Genomic DNA, 16525 nt, shown 5'->3' on the forward strand with positions numbered 1-16525 from the left:
TACCAAAAATTGTAATTAAGAACTTGACAGGTTCTGCATACAACTGATTTTCGTTGTTCTCTTACAGCTAACGATCAATCTTGACAAGCTATTTTCTTTAAGATATTGTTTCTCTGCTAGAACACCACTTTCACTTTTAATTCCGTCAATTTCTCTTTATTTGTTCTTATTAATGTGTTACTGTATCTTTTATTCCAAGAAATATTGTAGCCTAAAAAATATTTCAAAATTTATTTTAATTTTATGTAGGGTCTAAAATGAATATCAAAATTTTATTTTTGTCTATTCTAATTCATTTACTACACACATTTCTTGGACTAATTAAATAAGATTAACTCGTTTTGGGAAAGTTAACACTAAAAAATATGTTAGGAAATTTTAATAGAAGATTAAAATTGCTAAAAAGTTAAATATGAATAGGTTATGCCATAACTTGTGCAAATGTAAGTTTCTTACATAAGGTCAAAATATCAGTCAACCAATATAATCTGAACATTAGCTTTATTTCTTTCTACAAGCAAAAAAAAATTCTTTTTTACATAAGAATTCAAAATTAAATTCATGTGCAACAATTAAATTGAGCATGAAATCTCAGAGTATCAAAATTTTCAGCTTTTCCTTCCAGGACTTGTCACTTTTTCTTTAAAATAACTGAAAATAAAAGAAATTAAAATTTACTTTGATTCAAACCATTACAATACATGATCTACAAACTTACGCTTTTAGACATTTTTAACACTTGGGGTAGAATGACACACTAAAATTTTTTAATTGCAATAGTTGTCAGAACATTGGTTTTAAATTTAACTTGGTTGGCTTGGCAACTTTGTGACCTCTCAGACAAGGGCCCAACATAGTACAGTAAATATGTTATACTAACTTTTCGTTTTTTTTTTTTTATATTAAAGGGTTTAAACATCAGATATACCTTTTCTTTAATTTTGAGAATGCAACTCAAAAATTTTTTCTTTACTCTCATAAATAGTATCCACTAATTAACATATTTAATGCATGTATGATTGAGTATCATATGGAAATCTAATACCACTACATTTTCTAATTATATTCAAAAACTTAAATGCTGGAAGATGCATTCCAAGACACATTAATAATTTTTAAGCATTTTTTTATATATTTATTTTACACTTTTGAATGAGAGTTAAGCCGGAATACGTTTACCCAAACAATTAAGTATAAAATTAGTACTTAAGATTTTTAACTCAAAATTTGAGTTGGGGTAGTATGAATTATAATAGTGAAATATATATATTTATAAAAACTACAGTGATGCACTTTTGAAAATTTGTCTTTGACATTGCAAACAAATCAATTAAAAGGAATTGTAAATTTCATTCAAAGAATTTATACTTTTTTTGGGATTCTTTTTATCTTTCTGCCTAGGATTAAAAACACAACCATTTTCTCCCATCAAATGGATTCTCCATCCGTTTTCACCAGGTTCAATGTTTTGGTGACAAAGAGGGCAGTGGTTAGCCTCATTACTTGATTTAGCCACTAGAAGAAATAAATAAATGTAAAACAGGGAAGAACACAAATGAAGCTTTTGCACAGTGAACTGGGGTCTATTATGAACCTCATATCAGCTTTCAATTTGTAATTTCCTAATAAAATATTTTTTATAGTTCTCCTTACTAATATGTGGTACGTATCAGCCAACCTGCATTTTTTAAGATGCAGAAGAAATTACTCAAAATGCAAAAGATTTAACGTGTTTTCAATTTTGAATACTTACAGGGTATCCACGCACCTAGAAAGTGATGAAAAGTCACGAATTTCAGTACTGAACAAAATTTGTCATGATTTTTACTATTTTTTAAAAAAAATCATGGAAAGTCATGGATTTAGGTCTCTGAAAAATCTAATTTTTAAAATGGAATCCCCCCCCCCCCCAATTTCATCTTGTTCCAAATATCTGAATTCCTAACAAAACCACCACTTAGTCATATTTTATTAGAATATAAAATGATTTCATTATGTTCTTTAAAAATTATGGTATTCTTTCAGAAAATGAAAGAAAAAACATCACTTCTAGAGCGAATTATCTTTTAAACTTCTGTGATTTAAGAATTTTTATTATTTATTTTTTTTTATTTTATCAATTTAAAATTCTAATTGAAGGCGATTTTTTTTTATTACGAAGTGAGGACAGAAAAATCAGGAGTATTTCTTTCCTTTCTGATGAACAAGAAAAGTATCTAGAATATAATTCTGCAGAAAAAAAAGAGAAAAAAATTATTTGTTTTTGTATTTTCTTCAGCTATTTTTTGTTTCAACTCTTTCTTTACTCTGTTTTTTAAATTTAAAATCTATAAATAGGAAGATGCAGAGTATAACATTTATGGTTATAACTATCATTTCAATTAATGTTATTATGATGCTTTTTTTAATTTATTGTTGCTTTTTTGTGGGAGAAAATAGTAACTTTGTTAAGTCATGAAAAATCATGAAATTGAAAATCTAAAATGTAGCAGATACCCTGTACTTATTCAAAGAATCAACAGTAAATTTAAACTTTTATTAGATTTACAACTTATATGTTTTAAAGTTGTAATTTATCACTTAACTAGGTACAAATATCTTTATCTACAATTGTGTTTCGGAAAGATATTGGAATCTTAAAATGTTTTCTTTTTTTTTAATTCATTAAATTACCATCAGCAGTTATGACAGTATGTTGTACTATTATAAGCAATATAGCATGTTTTAACACAACCAGATCAAATAAATCTTAAATAGAAGAAACATATGATCCCTTTTTTTTGTACTTTCAGATGTTTCATATCCTATACTTTGCTTAATTTAATGAAATACAGCAAAAATTCAAGATGTCATTGTTTAAGTAATGCTGGAGAGACTATCTTCACTTGCGTACATGTGTATACGTAAGCAAGGGTGCAGAATGTCCGATAGTGCGAACATGGTTCGGAAAAAATTCAGGCAGCCTGAGGAAATTTTTGGTATTAAAAAAAATGCTACTAAGTTTTATAAAAACGTGTCACTTGACAAAATTTTTAGCGGTAAAAAACCTATATATTAATTTGTTTAATTGTTAGTTTGTGTGAATTTTTATTTTTATTATCTTCAATGCATATGCTAGTTTATTCGAGAATTGTATAAAATCAAATGAATTTTTTTAAGAAAAAATAATAAAAATTTTGTAATAACATATAAACTCTATTTTCTAAAAATATTATGAAAAAGTTATCAACTAAAAAAAAGGCTATGTAATTTTGGGGAAAAGCCATATAATTTCGAACCAGAAAAAATGTGTTCTGGGAAAATATTAAGCTCTGAGAATTTTCTTCTCCCCTCTGTGCATAAAAAGTTCTAAAATGGTACAAAATTTAAATATATATTTTCATAATGCAGAAGATCTAAATATCAGCGCAGAAATATACAGAATAGGGTATAAATGAAGAAAGCTTCTGCAATATGTAGGAAGAGCTGGCAGCTATGGCTGTTACATGGTAACTGTTTTTTTTATTTTTTTAATTACTGCAAAAAATATTTCAAAATTTAGTGATCTGTTTATCCATAATAGACTCCATTTTTTTATGTGAGAGAAGCAGAAATGTTTTATATTTGTAATAATTAAAAATTATGAAGTAGTTACTAGTGCAAGTCCTGATTTTTACATGGTCTTCGTAATTCAAAGAAGGCACTGCTTCAAGACACAGAGGACACTGCTTGTATTGACTTTTGGCTACACACTCATCTAGGTGATGTTCTGTTAAGCCAGCAATTTCAACTATCTATAAAATATAAGTTCATTTTAAATACTTGCAACACTTTTCCCTAAAAAAAACAGATACCACACCCTTTTTCATTACAAAATTAAGACTTTTCATAAAAGTAAATATTTTTCATAATTATTTACTGTTTTAAATGTAATTTTCAAAATCAAATGGTGGATAATATTTCACTTAGGCACAAAAATTATTTTTTGCGATAAAAGCAAGACATCATACATTTTTGTCAGGAGGTAGAGACTTATTAAACACTTCAAGATTAAATATATTATCTTCAAATTTGCTTAGTAAAATAATTAAAAATAACAGAATAATGTGTTCACAATGTGCAATGGTTTATTTGTTTATTAATTTTTTTTTTATTGCAAACAAAACAATATTTTTAGAGGATGTTTCCGCACAGAGGATGTTTTTTTATTTTAAGATAATTTAATATAGTAAAGGTTAGATTAAAACGTAAAATTAGCAGTTGCCTTTCAACCTTTAGGGATAAAATATAGATAAATATTTAGAGTATACAATTCAAAACTCTACAGCAAAAAAAAAAAAAAAATAGATAAATTTTATCACAATCAATTAAAGAGCTTGGATAAATATAATGATAAGCCACACTTTCTAGTTGCTCAGGAGAGCATTTCTAATGAAAAAATGCAACTATGTCGCCAAATGCAATACAATATTCCTATGTATTGTGCTGTTATATAGCAGAAATTATAGATATTAAATACTTAACTGAAATTTGGAAAGTCAGAAATACTACTCTAGCAGAAAACGAAAAAAGTTATAAGATTTAATAATTAAAATAAAACAAATTTGGTTTTAGCTGCTTTAAGCACTTTTCCATTTTGATTTATTATTTTAAATGTTATTTACTTATTTTTTTTCTAAATTTGTAAATCAGTTTCATTCTTTGATTAGATACCTAACTGAAAATAATAGTTGATGTAGAATGCCAACTTTGAAAGAAGTGTAATTTATCACTGTAAAGCTCCAATCTTTTCAACTGTATTGCACCACTGTTGATCAGGAGGTATGTCAATAATGGCTATGCAAAGCTGTTTAATAACTAAATTGACTAATTTTTTTTTCAAAGAATAAAGATGATGTTGCTTGTTGATAAAGAAAAGTTGTCCAGTTTTGAACTAAGCTCGTTAATTTCTAACCAGACAAGGGATCTTAATGTCGCAAGGTAAAGAGTCAATAGACACTTTATGCATAAGTAAAAGTATATTTTTCAATTATTTTCTTATTTCCTTAGTTTTAAAAAAATATTAAAAGCTCCTTAGTTTTGAAGATTGCTTAGTGGTTGAAAAACTGATCATTAAATTAAAAGTTATTTAGAATGTCTTTTTTTTTCTAACAAATAACACATTTCAATAATTGAAATAAAGAGTTTGAGTTGAGATTTAAAAGTACTTAACCTGGTTACAGTTAGAGCATCTAGCAAGCATAGGGCACTCCAGGTCATAATGTTCATCCAATCCGTCAGGCGTAAACTTGTCACTACTCTTCTCGCAAAATATGCAAGTTCTATAAATATAGGTAATTTATAATTAATTTTGCTTAATATTTTTTTGGCATTCAGTATTAAATTATATTTTGACGAGAAAATTCATAACTGTGAAACTTGGTCAAAGAATTTCTATTGGTACCTTCAACTTTTCTGTATGCTTTGAAAATAATTAATATTTTTTTATTTCAAACATTTGTAAACTATATATATATATATATTTGCTTTCTTTAATCCTAAATATTAAAATTTATTTTTGAAATATATTTTTAAAATGAGTTGAATATGTTTTTATGAGATTGACTTTTAAAAGAAAAAATATATTTCTATTAGAAAGATAAAATAATGATTCTAAAGTGCATTTTTAACAGTTTTTGTACAAAAAAAAATTTATATTTTTATTTGCAGATTAAATAAAAACAGAAAATATTCAGTACTATTATTTAGTCAATCAATATATAAAATATAATAAAAATCTCATTTTTATACAGCTTAAACATTACACTAAGAAAAAGATATACTTCGAATGCTTATATGTTTACAGTTAGTACAATAATGTCAATTCCAACAGAAATATAAATCTAATGAAATATTTATGTAATTACAAATCAATTAAGCTTTTTCATTCAATTATACTTACGTTATTAATTGTACTTATAAAATATTTTAAATTTATTCTGGTATGTTTATGTTTAAATTGTTTTCTAATTTAAACTCCATTTAATAAAACCAAATGCTTTAAAAAAATACTGCTACAATGTTTTAAAAATTTTTGTACACTTTTAGGTTTGCTGCCACAAAATAATAGTTGATGGTCATTTGATAACTTTCACTCTCAGAATTGAACAATAACATACATATTTACTTAGTTATAGATGATTAATACAAAATGTAAACTTAATGTATAACTATGTTTGAGTTCAGATATAGAGACAAATGTAAGCATTATAGGTTAAAAGAAAAATTATTAGATTAAACACTTATTATTACCATGGAATACAGGTAGTAGGTCTTATAATAAGTAACACTGTGTCCATGGACCATACCATGAAGAAATAAATATTTATTTTTGAATTAAAAGAATTGATCCAGTAATTTTAAATTTTCTTATATTCTATAATTCTTCATTGTTGTTATCTTAAAAAAAAAAATTAAGCTAGGGGTGAAAAACTTCTTTTGTAAAAATGGTACAAAAGAAATAGGATCTCATGAGTGCCACGAATTTAGTTTTCATACCAATTAATAAACTTAATTATTTATAAGCATAACAGGGGTGCGTCCAGACATTTTGTGAAAGGTTTGTAAAATTGTGAAAAAATTACTTTTAATTTGTGAATATAAAATAAGCGTTAAGTCACATTCTTTCAACCAGGGTCCTGTTTTGTGAGTTTGTGCAAAAAGGGTCCTGTTATTTGGTATTTAGCCTATACTGCTCAACACAGAATATTCATTTCGAGTGAATAATGGAAACAAAATCGCTCACATTTTTAATAATTTCAATTGACATATTTTAAATAACACAACTTAGTAATGAATCGCTTTCAATGTGTTACACATTAAGTAAACTTAAACAATTCTTTAATTTATAATATTTAAAAAAAAAAACTGACAAAGAGACCACACCAGGTGGCAGGTCATTCAAGATAGTTAAAAGAATATGATCTCTTAAGAAGTTGGTGGAGGATACAAGAAAGAAGTGAAAATCTGATGCTTTTTGTTTATTTATTTATTTTTTTACATTACTGGATAAGTTGAAATTATGTTATATCTTTTTATAGTTTGTAAATGAAGATTAAAAATTAAGTTTTTCCAAGATTAAAATTTTATTGATAAAATATACAACAAAAGTCCTAATTTGGGCGTAAGGACACCAATGTTTGTCTATTCAGGACAAAAATTTCCAAAATTAAATTATTACTTCTTCACAATCCTGAGATATTAGATGAGTTTGTAACATGTTTAAAATAAGTTTTATAGCTCAAAAGAAAAATTCATGCATGAGAGGGTTAAATTTGACTTAACTAAAAGAAAAAAGATATATGTATAATATCTTAGAATTTAAAAACATTTGTAGTTTTGCACATTTTGTCTTTTGTATCAAAATCAAATCACATCAAGATTACAATTGGTTCAAAAAACTGTTAAGAATTGGAAAATAGACAGAAATTGGTTCAAAAAACTGTTAAGAATTGGAAAATAGACAGAAATTGGTTCAAAAAACTGGTATAAAATTTTGTGCATTGGAAATGTGAGGCCATGGTTGCAATCAAATTTTGATGCACTAATAAGGTAGTGTTGTACACTAATAAGGTGGGGCATAGTTCCTCCCACCCTGAAGGATATTCAGCGGCACTGAAGAGTCCTAAGTGTAACTACTAAACTAAGCTTTTAATTTCTTTCCTATATATGCTTAAAGCATTTTTACGAACACAAACAGTAAAATTTTAAAAACTTTTGTTAAGGACTTCTTAAAATATAAGAACAATAAACTTTCATGCACTGTTACAATGAAAAATAAATGTCACAGTTTTAGAGTTCATTTCTGAACAATAATCTACAGTAAACAAAAAACATTCTTTTATTAAAAAACATCAAATATTCATTTAATTTTACTTCATTAAAGACAGGCCTTCTACTGCAGGAGGGTTTTTATTAACATTGGAAGAATCAGCTTTTCCGTTTTGTGGCAAGTTTTTCCCTTTCTGATGATTCTGTGAAAGTGGTAAATATAAGTGAATTGTAATGTGGTAAATATAAGTGAAAAATGAAAAAGTTGAGTTATAGTTTTGTAAGCATAATAAAGTTTAAATTTAAAACTTTTCAAAAGTCCTAAAGTTAGCTCCCCTTTTTTATATTAACTAAATTTATAATGTAATATTATTATTTCTAAATCTCAGTGCTAATTTTTTTTATAACTCTAGTAATTAGATAGTTAAGAGCTCAAGATTATTTTCTGTACAGTAATAGACAAAACAGGCTTCTTAACAATGAAAAGACTAGAAAAACAGAAAATTTAGCATAGCAAAAGAATTTACATTGCGTTGAACTACATTAATAAGGCCTTTAAATAGATTTTTGAACATCCTGCACAAATTTGAGTAAATTGCATCGCACATTTCCATCAAATTAGAAATGTGTTAGTTGTTGGTATTTTTTCCTATGTTAATTTTAACAAACACAAAATATAAATACTTTATGTTTCATTTAAATGAAAGAAAATCAACAAACCAAATTTTAAACTTTAACGAAATCAAAAGCTCTCTGAATTTTAAGAATATCATGATGGTTATAAAGTAGCATTTTTGGGCTTAGATCATTAATCATTGCCATATCTTAAATTACATTGCATGAGCACAGTTTTCTTATTGTTTATAATAAAGCATTTTTTAATTCATAACAAACAATATACGTTTTATGCTTAGTTGTTTTTTCATGATAATTTTATCAAACGAAATAAAATAAACAAAACTAAAATAATAAAGAATATAAAGAAAAACAAAATAATCATAATTTTGATCCTTACAACAAAGAAAAAGATAAGAAACTAAATAAAAAAATATTACTTGTTTGTCAATTTTATCAAAAGCCTGAATCAGACGACGATGCATTATGTTCCGCTTAGAGGAATCAGAATCAAAAGGTATGAACTTCCGAACTTTATTCCCATTTTGCTCATAGAGATGAAGAATCACCCTCTCCGCAGAGGATCTTACAGAAGCAGACGGATGATGCAACGCATCTACAAAGAATGGCATGACTTTTGGCAGACTCAGTGAACTGGGAAAAACATACAAAACAATTTATAAACTGTGCAACAACTAAAATATTTTCTAATATATAAATTATTCCGCAGAGATAACCCAGGATTATTCTAGGATTAAACATACAATCCCGGATCGAAAAATTCCTAATGAGCTATGGAGGAGGTATAGCAAAGTGTAAAGAATGTAATAATTTCTTGGTTGTAACTGATTTGTAGCATCTATAATTACATAATTTTATTTCTTTATGTTAAAGGAACAAACATCGAAAGGAAAAATGAAAGGCTTAAAAGCTTTTTTGTTAAATAATAATTTTAAAACTATCATTATTTGTTAATTCCTCACAACTAATTTCTGATAAAAATAAAATACGCTTTGATTCTATTAAGCTTATAGGTTTAGGTCTATAATGTTTGAAAAGTTCTTATCAAACCTGATAGAGAGCTACAGATTGAACCAGAAGTTATTGATGACAAAAGAATTCAAACCACTCATCATGCTCACAGCTCATCAATTAAAGTATAAATATTATTGCTGATTAGACGCAATTGAAATATACATTAAACCTAGCAGGGGTCTGCCTAGGTTTTTCTGAAAGGTACCTATTTTGTGAAAATTTAGACATAATTTGGGAAAATTAAAAATTATATTAAAAAATCAACACAAAAATATGGCACAAAATATGGATCTATCGTTTCTTACAGGATACAAAAATAAAATTTTAAGAAAAAGTCTTTTTTTCCTAAAGTTGAATTTGTGAACGTACTGCTAAACGGTAGTAAATTTGGCCTGGACAGACCCCTACCTAGATAACTCAATTTAAATCAGTGTTACTCTGCAAATTATCCTTTGTCTCATAGACAACATGCTCATTTTCATATTTTCCTTATTCATATCAAACACATTTGCTTAACACCAGGGAAATAATCTTATATTTGTATTAAAATATGAATAAATGATAGTATGTAACATTTGCAATCTTTAAAGACATTAAAGTGAAACATTAAAAATACCATTTCACTAATCTATCAAAAGGTGAGTGACCAAAGTTTTGATTAAAAAATCTTTGAAGGGGTTAGATAACATTCTCGTTTAAACTTATTTGCAAGTCTAAAGAGATGTTGGATAACTCAGTTGTGTAATATACTAATCAAGCATAAGATAATCAGCGTACATTTAAATGTAGATTAAGAAATACCTGTGTGATTGGGGTGGATAAACTTTCACAAGTTTCTCTGCTAATTCACATCTTCCAACAGCTAAACGAACATTTGGATTATTCTGAAGTAGACTCAGCACATATAAAGGAATGATCTGTAAATTCTATAAAACAAAATATAATGATCTAAATTATAAATAACCAAATTATGAACATAATAGAAGATGTCATGAGTTGAGAGGCCAAAAGTCATAAATAAACGCATGTCAAATAATGAAAAATGTTACTTGATTAAAAACTTCATTCTCTTAAAAAAATATACAAATTGGAAATAACAGTCGACATGTTTTGCGTGCTCAAAAACAGGCGCTCATGTTCAAGACTTTCCAGAAGTGAATGAGAAGAAATAAAAGTGATTTGAAATATAAAACGATTCTTCGTTTTATATTTCATTCCTATTTTTTCAATTTTATTTGTTTTATATTTTTCAACTTCGATTAAAAATTTCATTTGCTTCAAAAATATACAAATTGGAAATAACAGTCGACATGTTTTAAGCGCTCATTTTCAAGACTTGCCAGAAGTGAATGAGATGAAATAAAAGTGATTTGAAATATAAACGATCCTTAGTTTTATATTTCATTTATATTTTTCAATTTTATTCGTTTCATATTTTTCAACTTCATTTTACATTCTTCATTGCCAATTTTTCATTTTGTATTTCTAATCCCTTTTTTCCCCTCTCATTCACATCTGACAAGTCTTGAAAAGGAGGGCCTGTTTTGAGTGTTTGAAACATATGGATTGTTATTTCCAATTTGTATATTTTTGAAGAAAATGAAGTTTTTAACCCAGAAATAATTTACTGATTCAGTTTCATAGGATCATTTATTTAATAAAAAAATATATTATTAAACAAAATATTTTTTTGAAAAGCAATCTTTCACGGTGACAAATTCAATTTTTTTTCCTCTCCTCTATAAATGTATAGAAAATTATTATAAATATGATTCCAATATTTTAAAAAATTTTCAAAACCCCATTAGTAGCTTTGAAAGAGTTTTGAGAAAGATGAAATTTAAAAAACTTAAATTTGGTAATTGAGTAAAGAAATTGGAAATTGGTTTCCATATAATTTCTAAGACAATGTTGAAAGAAAGAAATAAGTTTTTTTATAGATTGACATGGGATGCATGAAAGTAGAACGTGTATCTAGAACACTCTTAAAGTTGATTTTGCTATCAACACCTTCTCTTTAGATTTAAAACTATACAATATATGGGTATTTTAAATATAAATATTAAAAAAAACATGTTTTTTTTAAAACATTTCTACAAGTATTCACAAGTTTTATTAAAAAGAAACATTAATGTTTTTCTCTTTGTGCTCAGCCAATTAGGTTTATTACATACATGCATATAAAAATTGAATTAAGTGTTGAATGTGGACAAAAAGTCCAAGATCGAGGAAATTAATTACTGTCTGCAATATTTCATATTTTCTTTTAGATTTTTAATCAGAACTAACAACAGTGACAATTAATTTTTTGTTTGTAGATAAAGTTTGTAGACAAACTAAAAAGTTTGTAGAGTTTTTGTTGTGGAGACAAATGCCTTTGGTGCTTGATAAAAAGAAGAAAAAAAGATTTATTTCAATTAAAAAACCTTTAAAAATATAATCAAAAAGCAGGAAGAGGTAGTTTGCAAATCAAATTATCAAATGCATAAAAAATAATAATCATCATTAAACAAATATATTTTTTTCTGATTTCTTTTTCTTTTACATTCTACCAGTATCCTATTTAAAGTGATATCTATAAAATTATAATTTATATTCGAATTCATGATAGAACACCATTCATAACATTCAATGTTTTTTAGTACTTCTGCTGAAAAGAAAGAACACTTCAATAAACTGAATAAAATTGATCAAAAATGTACCTCTAATTCAGAATAAGGAAGTTGACTAGTTAGATATTCCATTGATGCATTTTTTAATCGTGGTGCCTGAAAAATACGATAAAATATAAGCAATGCAATTTAAATAATCTTTACTCAATCTATACATAAAAATCAAAGTAATAAGAATTTTTTAAAAAAAATTAAACCAATACTGATCTAGCAAGTTTGTCTATATTTGAAGAACCTGGTCACAAAATAAAATGGTTGTTACTTTAATGTAGAGATGACATTACAGCTCAAATTAATACTATTCTTTTGGTACAACAATTTAACAAATCTACACAGTTTCAAAACCTTTTTAACTTTCAATTTGCTTTTTTTTTTAACTTTGTCCGGGTCAATTAAAATCATTTTAAACTAAGCCTTTTATTAACGTTTAAAGAGGCAGAAATGAGAAACATTTATTTTTAAAGAAAAATATAATTAGTGTAATGATTTAGAGAAAGTATGTATTTCTGTAAGGTAGTAATAAAAGCTAAGATTTTGATCATAAAAAAAGTCTTAAAAAGGTTATAAACAAAACAAAAAAATACTCTTAAAACCACCAAAAAAATGCTTTGAAATTGTACTTTTAATTAAACAAGAATTTCATTATGAGACATTTTCTTTAAATGCATAAATTTATCTATAACATATAATTGTATGTAAGAGAAATTGAGTTGCAATTTTCCTTTTAAGTTTGAAAAAAATTTTTAATGCTACAGGACACACACACACACACAACAAAAGCTAAAGAAGAAAGGACAAATATATATATACATAGATTGATTTTTATACAAGTAACAGATACATACAATATAGATGGTAATATTATTAAAAACAAAGTCTTGAAATTGAAAAATTCTCCCTAAATTCAAAATATCTTAACAAGAAAAGACACTGAAAACTCTCAGCACATGCTATAAAAAATGCGAAAAGTTGATAATATTACCAAAATCAAAAATTTTAGCAATAACCACCTATTGTTACTAAAAATCTTAAGTGATAACTGTCACTAACAGAATGCGCTTAAATGTCTCACAATAGATGCATAAAAAGTGAGAGTTTCATTTGAAAATTTCGGAAATATATTTTTAGACATCAATCTTATATGTTTTACAAATTGAAAGATACATTGAAACAGGAACTTGGGTTAAAATAAATAAAGAAACAAAAACAATTGGGTCTATAGATATCAGTTCTATTGATATAAGCTCTGCTTAAAAAAAAATTAAAAAGCCCTTTTCAAATGTAGAAGCAACACTGAAAAATAATTCAGGTGAGGTCTTGGGACTTTAGAATGGGCCACATTTTTCTATGGGTGACATTTTTACAAACTGCTCCTTAGTATTGTTTACTGATAGGTACTCAACAGTCTTTTTTATCATTTTCAAGGTAAAAAAGGGACCATAATACATGGAAATATCTTAAAACCAAGATGAAAATCACAAAAAACACTATCCAAAATAGTTTGAAAATGTAACTTATCAATATGCAGCTCCAAAATTTCAGTTTACTACTATACTCATATAGATTTGTTTTACTAAAAGTAAAAAGTGGTGTAAACTTAAATTATTATCAAATTTAAAACCACATTGTGTAAGAGGTACATTACACGATCATTCATATGCATTTGTTTAAAAAAAGCGGTGCAAAATAATTTTTTTTTCTTCCTTTTTGAGAAATAGGATTAAACTTTTAATGCCCTAAATTTTATGAAGCTTTTAGCATTATTAATTTCTCAGCAATATATATTTACACTCATATTTAAAAAAATATATACTTTTAAAAAAATATACACTCATATTTAAAAAAATATATACTTTTAAAAAAATATACACTCATATTTAAAAAAGATATAATGAACACAAAAATTTTTTATTGAAACTTTTGATAAAAAAAAAAAAATATTGTTAAAATTACAAGTCAAAATATCACTGTTAGAAAAAAAAAATGAGAAAAATTTTTGTGGTTGGTTATGATAAAACAAATTAAAATTATTTTGGGTAAAAAGTCATTTTATAGCAGTAGTTTATTATTTTTGCAAAATCTAAAAGTTAATTTTATTAGACATCAACAGAAAATACAGCATGAAAACTAACTAACAGTAAATACTAACATAACTAACTAAATACTAACAGAAAAACCCATTTTTCCTACATAAGGTAAGTTTTTTTGTCAAAAAAGTACAGTTAAAAAAAAACAGTTAAAGTACAGTTAAATAAAAGTTCAGTTGAGTCATAACAGTCCTGTCAATTACTAGGGCATGATTCTATTGTTTAATATGCTAAAATATTTTTTTAGTTCTATTTAAGGCACTTTCCTTTTCCTTTAATCTTATTTCAATGAAATCAAAACACAATTAAAAGGAAGATTTCTATATACTAAAACCAACTGTATATTAATTCATAACATTAGTAATTAATAAATCTATAAAGTGCATTTATTATAACCTTTAAATTAACAACAACAATCACAATGACCACAAATGTTCCACAGAATGGAGTATTCATACTAATAAGATTTTGTCAATTTAAAACTCTTAGAATATTGTCCCACTGGCTCAGAGTACAATAGAAGTTACGTTAGGGTCCATAACTGAACACAGATATCACTTTTTTTGTAAGCCAAAGAAGATAAGCAATAGTTTTAAAAGAGTCTACTTTTATAAAGATTTAAGCTTGCAATAAGTAAGAAAGTCTTTCATCAATTAAGACAAAGTTAAAAAAAATAGTACTCTAAGTCAGTTTTCCCAATTTTTGTAGCCATGGAACCATAAATGACCTTTTGCAGAATCTAAAAGCTCATTAGCAGTTGTGGACATATTAACAAAAGAAAAAGCACTAATTATTCAATTCAAATTCATAGCAAAAAAAAAAAATTTTTTTTCAATCTTTTTAGTCTGCAAGAAATTTAAAATTAGGGTTCATGTCAGACTTGAATTTGTAGGTCCAATGCAACATGAAGTCTAATTCGGCATTTGTTTTGGGGGTAAGTATAAGATGAAAATGAAGAAAATGAGATAAATTATTGTATTTGTTGAAATGAGAAAAAAATGTAACAAGTCTTTTGAATAGTTATCAGGGAAGCATATTTCTCTGATCGCTGAAGTTAGTAGTTTTATTTTAAGTTGAAAACGTCAAAGAGAAATAATAAGAAATTTTTTTTTATAGATGCACTCAGTTTTATACTTGATTCAATATATTAAAAAAATTATCGTTCTTAAAATTTTAGTACTTTCTTTATCCTTGGAAATGACCTAATTTTGGAAAAGCAGTCAAAATATTAATAATTATTGACTGGGTTGAAACCAGGTGGTTCCACTGGTTAAAAAAAGTCCAAATTCTTAGAAATTTTGTGACCCTACCATGTAATTCTAGGGTTTTCTACATGGTTGCCACTGATATCTGGAGGGAAAAAATTCCCTGTGTTTTCCTTGCACATATCATACATAGCATATTAAGAGGAAACACACATTCATAGTGTTCTTGTGAGCTATATTGGGATAACGATGTTAGTTTCAGTTACTGGAAATACTTAGAGAAATAAGATACAGCTCAACATAAAATAAATAATGCTATAATAAATGAATTAATATAATACAGATGAACTATCATCTTTAACTATCTCATAGATTAAGCTTTGAGAGATCTGCATTATTTAAAAGACAAAAATAAGAAATAAAAATTCCCTGTTTCTTTTCCAATTTGTAAAGAAAAATTCAAAATTCCCTGCATTTATCCTGTTATTTCAGATGATTTTTAAATTCCCTGTTTTTTCCAGGTTTTCTCTATTGTCTCAGAGAAGTGGAAATCTTGTCCTAGGAACATTTTATATAAACCTCTTAGTCATTAAATTTACCAACAGACCAATGAATATTTTATACTTACTGTGTCACCCAATTTATTAATTATTTCCGGCATACTCTGCTCAACAAGAAATGAAGCATCCACTTTAGAAGCTCTACACAAATGTAAATATTAACTTACGTTATTTTAAAAATGTAACAATTACTAAATACAAAATTTGTAATCAGAAAAGCAACAAAGAAAATAATTATCTAAAAGAAAATATAAAGGGATAGGAGATAAAAAATATAAAGAAACTCTATAAGCAAAAAAGAAAAATTATAACCATGTAACTGTTTGTAACAAGCGGAAGCTTGTTACAAACAGTTACATAGATTTAAAACAACTTTAATATTAATATAAAGATAAAAAGGGTTATATTCAACCAAAAAAAAGCACAAATAAGAATAGTTTGAGCAGATACAGTTGTTTTAGCATTGTAAACAAAGTATCATTCTCAATATGAAGACATATTATAACATTTAATTTATTTGTGGGTTTTTTTTTTCATTTCTAAAAATGTAACATATATAATAT

General features: G+C 26.2%; 1 protein-coding gene across 4 annotated transcripts in view; it reads right to left on the reverse strand.

Moving 5' to 3' along the window:
• Positions 1 to 484: 484 nt before the first annotated feature.
• The window catches only part of LOC107448841 (centrosomal protein of 104 kDa), a 78117-nt gene continuing 62076 nt past the window's right edge, over positions 485 to 16525 (reverse strand). For all 4 annotated transcript variants that reach the window (XM_087164236.1, XM_087164233.1, XM_087164235.1 and 1 more), the window contains 9 exons: positions 16031 to 16103; positions 12141 to 12206; positions 10240 to 10364; positions 8844 to 9057; positions 7894 to 7991; positions 5192 to 5300; positions 3635 to 3773; positions 1369 to 1515; positions 485 to 651 (listed from right to left, as the gene is read on the reverse strand). In XM_087164236.1, the coding sequence (XP_087020362.1) occupies positions 632 to 651; positions 1369 to 1515; positions 3635 to 3773; positions 5192 to 5300; positions 7894 to 7991; positions 8844 to 9057; positions 10240 to 10364; positions 12141 to 12206; positions 16031 to 16103 (991 nt within the window). In that variant the 3' untranslated portion in view covers positions 485 to 631. The remainder of the gene's footprint in view (positions 652 to 1368; positions 1516 to 3634; positions 3774 to 5191; positions 5301 to 7893; positions 7992 to 8843; positions 9058 to 10239; positions 10365 to 12140; positions 12207 to 16030; positions 16104 to 16525) is intronic.

The sequence above is a fragment of the Parasteatoda tepidariorum genome, chromosome 5 (assembly GCF_982258835.1).
Source record: "Parasteatoda tepidariorum strain Cologne lab strain chromosome 5, Ptep-v5.0, whole genome shotgun sequence".
NCBI classification, from domain to species: Eukaryota; Metazoa; Arthropoda; class Arachnida; order Araneae; family Theridiidae; genus Parasteatoda; species Parasteatoda tepidariorum.